This window comes from Cebus imitator, unplaced genomic scaffold (assembly GCF_001604975.1).
Source record: "Cebus imitator isolate Cc_AM_T3 unplaced genomic scaffold, Cebus_imitator-1.0 Scaffold117, whole genome shotgun sequence".
In the NCBI taxonomy this organism is placed as follows: domain Eukaryota; kingdom Metazoa; phylum Chordata; class Mammalia; order Primates; family Cebidae; genus Cebus; species Cebus imitator.
Window position 1 is genome coordinate 9204272 of NW_016107432.1, and position 7703 is coordinate 9211974.

Sequence of the window (7703 nt, forward strand, 5' to 3'; positions counted from 1 at the left end):
CCATGATGTGGGAGGGATCTCAGTTCTAACATGTTTCTGTCAAAGCAGTGGTTTAGGGGCTTTGCTTAAATAGTATTTAGCAAAGAGCCATAAATCCTATAAGTACAAGATAAAGGTGAGTTTGCTCCCAGATTCTCTTATCTCTGCTGGCTTCGTTTCTGAGCTGGTAAGAGCTCAGAGCTATCCCCAGTAAGAACAAAACTCACTCTGTATGCAGGAAGGAAGGGGAGGTAGCAGGATCTTTTTTTTTTTTTTTTTTCAAATCGCCTTCCTGCCATCAGGCAGGCACAGGGAGAAGCAGTGTCCCCTGCGTTTTTAACCTTCTGCCACTTGACAATCTTCAGTATTGTAGTGAGGAATCTATTGGTGTCCTTCAGAGACAGTAACATAGATTGCCTCAAGGATTGAAAGAGGGAATTGATGTAAAGCACCCTGTAAGAGGCACTCAGCAAGTGTAGGGTCTGTTACGAGGTCCACCCATCACCCTCCCAGGTGATTGTGAGGATGGAAGGAAAGCATTGACAGGGTAATGGAGTGAATCAGCTAAACGCAAGGTGTTGTTACCATGTAAGAAAGCACCATGCACACACACACAGATGAAGGAAACATAAATTGAGATTACAAATGGCTCATGGAAGCCTTCCCCCTGTTGTAGTCTGGGATTGAGGTAGCCTGGCATGGGAAGATGACGTCTGCCATCGGTTTGTGGACCATTTCCAGATCTAGCCAACAGGAGGCTGCCAGCTTGCAGGGAGCTTGCATGGCAGAACAGTTTATAGCCATGCATGGCAACAGTGCTACCTCCCTGAGTTCAGTGGGCCTGGGATTGGTTAGTGCCATTTGGACCAGAAAAAAGAGAGAAGAAAGGGGAGCTGTGGGCATTACGAATAAAAGAAAAGCCAGCCAGTGTGAGGCAAACAGCATTGTCTGCCTTTGTCAAAGGCTCTATAGAACGCCTCCCAGACGCCTCGGGGAAGGCTGGCCAGGATCTACAGCAACTGGGCAAGCGCAAGGGGCAAACAGATGGGCAAACACCTGACTCAGACACCCTGGGATTGTTTCCTTCTCCAGTTGTGTTTGGACATTATGCCAAAGGAAGCCAGGGTTCAAATGAGGCAAGGTTTTGCCTGCAGTTGCCCGGGAGAGCCCCAAAGAGATCAGCTGAGGTTAAAACTCAGAGGAGAGGCAGGGTCAAAGTTGAGGATGCAGTTGGACCATTTTTCCTGTGGGCAGAATATGGACAAGTGGTCTCTTTGGTTGTCTGCTTTTAGTAAATTTTCACCCCTCCAGCTCTGCTTCCAAGACCCAGCTTCTTTGATGTTCTGCAGGCATTGCATTGAGTACTGGTGAGTTCAAGACTAAGGCTGAATGCCAAGATTCTGTGGTTTTGGAAGGTTTCATGGGACTGCCCCTCCCAGCCAGGCAGGAGACCCACCCAGAGCCTGAGCTGCCAGGTGAAACCAGAAACCATGTCTGAGAAGGAGCCGTGTGATCGTGTGCACACGTCTGTCTCACCCCATGGGGCTCGAGGCTTTCCCAGGGCTGCTTGAGAACTGAGTCTTGGTGTTTTTCAGGTTTGGGGTGATCCACTCGGTGTTCACCAACCTGCTTTTGTGGGCCAACGGTGTCCTCAATGAGTCAAAGCACCAACTCAATGAGCACAAGGAACGGCTCATTACTCTGGGCTTTGGGAACATAACAACAGGTGAGTGGTGAGAGAGGTGAGTAGCCCTTCTGCCATGTTGGAATATCTTGGAAACCTGTAGGTTTCAGAGATAAGACTGCAGGTTCCAAAGAATTGCAGGCCACCCAACTCAGCACCAGCCAGACAGGCCCTGTTGTTGAAAATCTTCCAAAACCTGAATCTCTCATAAGTGTTATGTGCTGAGCATAATTAAAGATTTCTTCCATGACTCAGGGACTTGGAAGACCCACAGTGATCATTCTGATGGCCATTTCTCATGGTCCAGTTTGCTGCAGAAATAAAGGTCTTTGTTTTCAACTACAGAAGATTGATGGTTGCCTCTGCTTGTGTTTTTAATTAAGCCTCTATTACCAGTTCTTTCTGGTAAAAGTATGGCTTTTAAAAATTCATACAAGTTTAATGGTAGGTTGTGGTTAATTGGCTGTAGTTCATTTAAAGTTTTAATCTAACTGTACTTTGCTTTTAATTCTAGCTGATGGCTGTTCCCCCTTGCTTGTATTTGAGAGCCTGTTGGGTTAATCTTTCCATTTTCTTCTAAAATCCTCTAGCATTTTACAATATGTCACTTCTGTGTTAGAACATTCAGGCCAAGGAGGATGTGGGGCAGGGAACTGGGTGTCTCAGGCTTGTTCCTACCATGTACGAGCTGTGTGACATTTGAAAGACATTTAATCTCTCTGAGCCTCCCTTTTCTCATTTGTAAAATGAGGGTGTCTAAATCATGCGCTTGCAAAGATCCCTTCTGGTTTTACCGTGCAGCAAGTCTATGCCAGCTACATAACCCTTGGCTGTCCTGGAAAGTCACTTTGAACCTGTTTCCTCATCAGTGGGGTAGAGTCAACGCGATCACCACCTCCAACCAGCAGCCACTCTTAGTGTTTGGGCCTCATGTCCTCCTTGGTATCAATATCAGTAGCAGCAGTGACAATAATAACAAAAATAAATTGCTATTAAGCACTTGCTGAGTGTCTGACACTGTTCTTGGAAGTTTACACTCTCAGGTAGGTAAGTTTTTCATTTTTCAGATGGAGTCTCTCCCTATCACCCAAGGTGGAGTGCAGTGGTGCAATCTCAGCTCACTGCAACCTCTGCCTCCTGGGTTCAAGTGATTCTCCTGCCTCAGCTTCCCCGAATAGCTGGGACTACAGGCATGTACCACCATGCCCAGCCAATTTTTGTATTTTTAGTAGAGACGGGGTTTCGTTATGTTGACCAGGGTGTTCTCAAACTCCTGACCTTGTGATCCACCCGCCTCGGCCTCCCAAAGTGTTGGGATTACAAGTGTGAGCCACCGCACCTGGCCTCAGATGGGCAATATTAATCTCATCTGGATAAAGCCATCAAGCCACAGAGAAGTTAGCCCAGGGTAACATAGTGAATATGTGATTGAGCCATGATTTGAATCCCAGCAATCTGGCTTCAAGACCCTCTGTGAAAGATGAGGTTGGATTAATTTTCTACAAAAGGACGCTGTCAGATCTAACATTCTGTTAATCTGAACGTTTCCTCCTGATTTCTTCCCTTGTCTTCTGCATAACACCGTGTTGAATTTTAAGTGCCAGGGAAACCCTGTATGAATTGAAGATTATTGCCGAGTGCAGTGGCTCATGCCTATAATCCGAGCACTTGTAATCCTAAAGCAGGAGGATCGCTTCAGCCGAGAAAATTGAGACCAGCCTGGGCGACAGAGGGAAATCTCCATCTCTGCCAAAAAAAGCCAGGCATGGTGGCACGGGCTGTGGTCCCAACCACACGCGAGGCTGGCGCAGGAGGATCACTTGAGGCTGGGAGGTCAAGGCTGCAGTGAGCTGTGTTTGTGCCACTGCACTCCAGCCTGGGAACAGACGGAGACCCTGTATCAAAACAAAGAAAAAGAAAGAAAAAAAGAGAAAGAAAATTGCATCATGTTCTGTGAAAGTAACATTAATGCTACTATGTAGCTTTTCTCAGATTTTATAAGTAATATCTACATATCATTAACTAAATGACAAAGTGTGAAGAAAAACAAATCTGGGCTGGGCGCGGTGGCTCACACCTGTAATCCTAGTGCTTTGAGAGCCGAGGCGGGTGGATCATGAGGTCAAGAGATGGAGAGCATCCTGGCCAACATGGTGAAACCCTGTCTCTACTAAAAATACAAAAAATAGCTGGGCGTGGTGGTACATGCCTGTAGTCCCAGCTACTCGGGAGGCTGAGGCAGGAGAATCGCTTGAACCCAGGAAGTGGAAGTTGCAGTGAGCCAAGATCATGCCACTGCACCCAGCCTGGGTGACAGAGTGAGACTCCATCTCAAAAAAATCCACAGCACTTACCCAGAAATGCAGTCAATGCTGTGAATGTTTGGTTATTTTTTTAATAGTGTGCCATTTATTGTTAGTTGATTTTATACTAACATTTGATTTTTTTTATCAAATGTTAGTATAAAACCTATAATAAGAGGCAGATTTTACATTGCAACCAACACATAAATATGTGTGTGTATGACAAAATAATACTTAGTTTTACTATATCAGAGACACTCTCAAATTTTCTCATTGTTGATTCCACTCCATTCTATCCTGTTCTAGTCCACTGCCAATTTATTCTGCTACAAAACAGTTGGTTGCTACCTGATTTTACAGCCTGATATTGGGTTGTGGCTTACATTTAAAAATATATACAGTTTGTTCTTACTTTTTTCCAATTTCCTTTTAATGGGATTACTTTCTTACATTATTAAAACACATCCTGGCTGGGTGTGGTGGCACATGCCTTTAATTCCAGTACTTTGGGAGGCAGAAGTGGGCAGATAGCATGAGCTCAGGAGTTCAAGACCAACCTGGCCAACATGGCAGACTCTGTCTCTACAGAAAATATAAAAACTAGCTGGGTGTGGTGGTGGGTCAGAGACCCGTTGTGGTTCCAGCTACTTGGGAGGCTGAGGCAGGAGAATTGCCTGAACCCAGGTGGCGGAGGTTGCAGTGAGTGGAGATTGTGTCACAGCACTCCAGCCTGGGCAACAGAAGGAGACTGTGTTTCAAAACAAGCAAACAAACAAACACACACCAAAGATAACAAAAACCATAAAGCACATCTCAATTATAATCCGCAGTGCCTGTCTACTATCCCATTGTTGGGATATACTAAAATTTTCTTACCAATTTCTAAATTGTTGGACACTGAAGTGGTTTTTTCTCTCTCTTTCTCTTTCTTCTCTTTCTCTTTCTCTCTCTTTCTCTCTCTCTCTCACACACACGCACACACACGCACACATGCACACACGCACACACACAATTTTACCTGTCTCTTTTTTTATCTTTATTTTTCAAGACTGAGTCTCACTCTGTTGCCCAGGCTGGAGTGCAGCAGCGTGATTTTGGCTCGCTGCAACCTCTGCCTCCCAAGTTCAAGCGATTCTCCTGCGTTAGCCTCTCAAGTAGCTGGCATTACAGGCATAACACCCACCTGGCTAATTTTTGTAATTTTAATGGAGACGGTGTTTCGCCATGTTGGCCAGGCTGGTCTCAAACTTCTGACCTCAAGTGATCCACCCGCCTCAGCCTCCCAAAGTGCTGGGATTATAGGCCTGAGATACCGTGCCTGGTCTTACCTGACTCTTTGATTACACTTTTTATTTGTCCCTTTGAGTAGAAGGGTAGATGGAATTATGGGTCAGAGAGGGTATCGCCTTTAGGGCTTTGGTGACATGTTTCATCATTTACTTGAAGCATCTCCCATCCTGTGAAGAGGGCCCTACAATACTGCCACCAGCTTGTCTTCCAGAAGGTGGTGCCCATTTGCTTTCCCCACACTGGTGTTGGAGAGCACCCGCCTCCTGCACGCTTGCTAGCACTGGAGTCATAAAAGGCATATCTTTTGATAATTAAAAATAGCATTTACAAAGTATTTTTTAAAACTAATTTTAAAAATCCACATGTAGCCGGGTGCTGTGGCTCACGCCTGTAATCCCAGCTCTTAGGGAGGCAGAGGCGGGAGGATAGCTTAAGCCCAGGAGTTCGAGACCTGCCTGGGCAATATAGCGAGACCCCGTTCTCCACAAAAAGGAAAAAAACAAAAAGACAAAAAAAAAATCCACATGTAAATTTAGAAAAGTTAGAAAATACAGGGAAGCAAAATCTAGAAGAGATTAAAAATCACCCGTCATTTTCCACCCAGAGGTAACCACTGCTAACATTTTTAGTTTGTGTCCTTCCAGATTTTTTCCATCTGTGTGTCTGTCTATCCAGCTATCTCTCATCTGCATATCTACTTCTTACAGCAATACAGTCATCGTCTCTATTGTCTTTGGCAACCTGCCAAATAAATGTGATTGAGGTAATGACTATGCTTTGGGATACTCATGGCTATCAAGTTAGCCATGATATTAAACATGATAATAAGCCATGACATGATAAAGCTTGTAATCTGGTGGGAAGACCAAGCATGAATCGGCAGTGGAAATGGTTTTCGGGGCTTTTCTGCCTCCCCTGGCACACGCTAATCGCCCTCCCATGTGTTCTACCTGTCTCCCCCAGTTCTGGATGACCACACACCTCAGTGTAACTGCACGCCCCCAACTCTCTGCACTGCCATCTCCCACGGGATCTACTACCTCTACCCCTTCAACATAGAGTATCAGATCCTGGCCTCCACCATGCTCTATGTCCTATGGAAGAACATCGGGCGCAAAGTTGACAGCCATCAGCATCAGAAGATGCAGTTCAAGTCTGATGGGGTCGTGGTGGGTGCAGCCCTGGGCCTGACTGCGCTGGCCGCCACCATTGGTGTGGTGGTGGTGTACCTGATTCATATTGGGCGCTCCAAGACCAAGAGCGAGTCGGCACTCATCATGTTCTACCTGTATGCCATCACCCTGCTGATGCTGATGGGGGCTGCAGGGCTGGCTGGAATCCAGATTTACAGGATGGATGAGAAATCACTGGACGAGTCCAAAAATCCGGCCCGCAAACTGGACTCGGACCTCTTGGTGGGCACTGCCTCTGGCTCCTGGCTTATCTCCTGGGGCTCAATCTTGGCCATCCTCTGTGCAGAGAACCACCCCAGCTACACCTGGTACAACCTGCCTTACTCCATCCTTGTGATCCTGGAGAAATACATCCAGAACCTCTTCATCATTGAGTCCATTCACCGAGAGCCTGAAAAACTATCTGAGGACATCCAAACCCTTCGGGTGGTCACCGTCTGCAATGGCAACACCATGCCCCTTGCTTCTTCCTGCCTCAAGAGTGGAGGCGTGGCTGAAGATGTGGCTCCCCGGGGCACAGACACACCACCAGCAGCCAATGGAAATGTGCATGTGAGAGAAGGCTGTGGCAGGGAGGACGAGAAGCAGGAGGAGAGCAGCTGGGGAGAGAGCCCAAGCCCATCCTGCCTTCTCTGTTTCTTACAGGGCAACGCCAAGAGAAAAGTCTTGAAGAATATTGCAGCCTTCTTGTTCTTCTGTAATATTTCGGTAATCTGCACCAAGTTATTCTTATTCTTTTAATTTTATTTGCAACTTTCATTTTCAGTTCAACAGGTACACATGCAGGTTTGTTACATGGGTAGATTGCGTGTTGCTGAGGTTTGGTGCGCAAATGATCCCGCCATCCAGGTAGTGAGCACAGTACTCCATAGGTAGGTTTCTTCCGCCTCTCCACTCTGGTAGTCCCTAGTGGTGTCTATTGTTCATATCTTTGTGTTCATGAGCACTCAGTGTTTGGCTTCCACTTAGAGGACACGCGGTATTTGGTTTTCTGTTCCTGTGTTAATTCACTTAGGATAAGGACTCCAGTTCCATCCAAGTTGCTGCAAAGAATGCGATTTCATTCTTTTTTAAGGCTGTGCAATATTCGATGGTGTATAGCTACCATATTATTTATTTATTTATTTATTTATTTCCCATTTATTTATTTTATTGTATTTTAGGTTTTGGGGTACATGTGAAGAACATGCAAAATTGTTGCATAGGTACACATGTGGCAGTGTGATTTGCTGCCTTCCTCCCCATCACCTACAT

The 7703-nt window shown here is 45.9% G+C and overlaps 1 protein-coding gene across 1 annotated transcript in view; it reads left to right on the forward strand.

Annotated features, from left to right (window-relative positions):
* Nucleotides 1–7703, forward strand: part of OTOP1 (otopetrin 1) — a 37511-nt gene that overhangs the window by 19381 nt on the left and 10427 nt on the right. Inside the window, exons 4-5 of the mRNA XM_017539166.2 lie at nucleotides 1575–1705; nucleotides 6220–7157. Coding sequence (XP_017394655.1) covers nucleotides 1575–1705; nucleotides 6220–7157 — 1069 coding nt within the window. The remainder of the gene's footprint in view (nucleotides 1–1574; nucleotides 1706–6219; nucleotides 7158–7703) is intronic.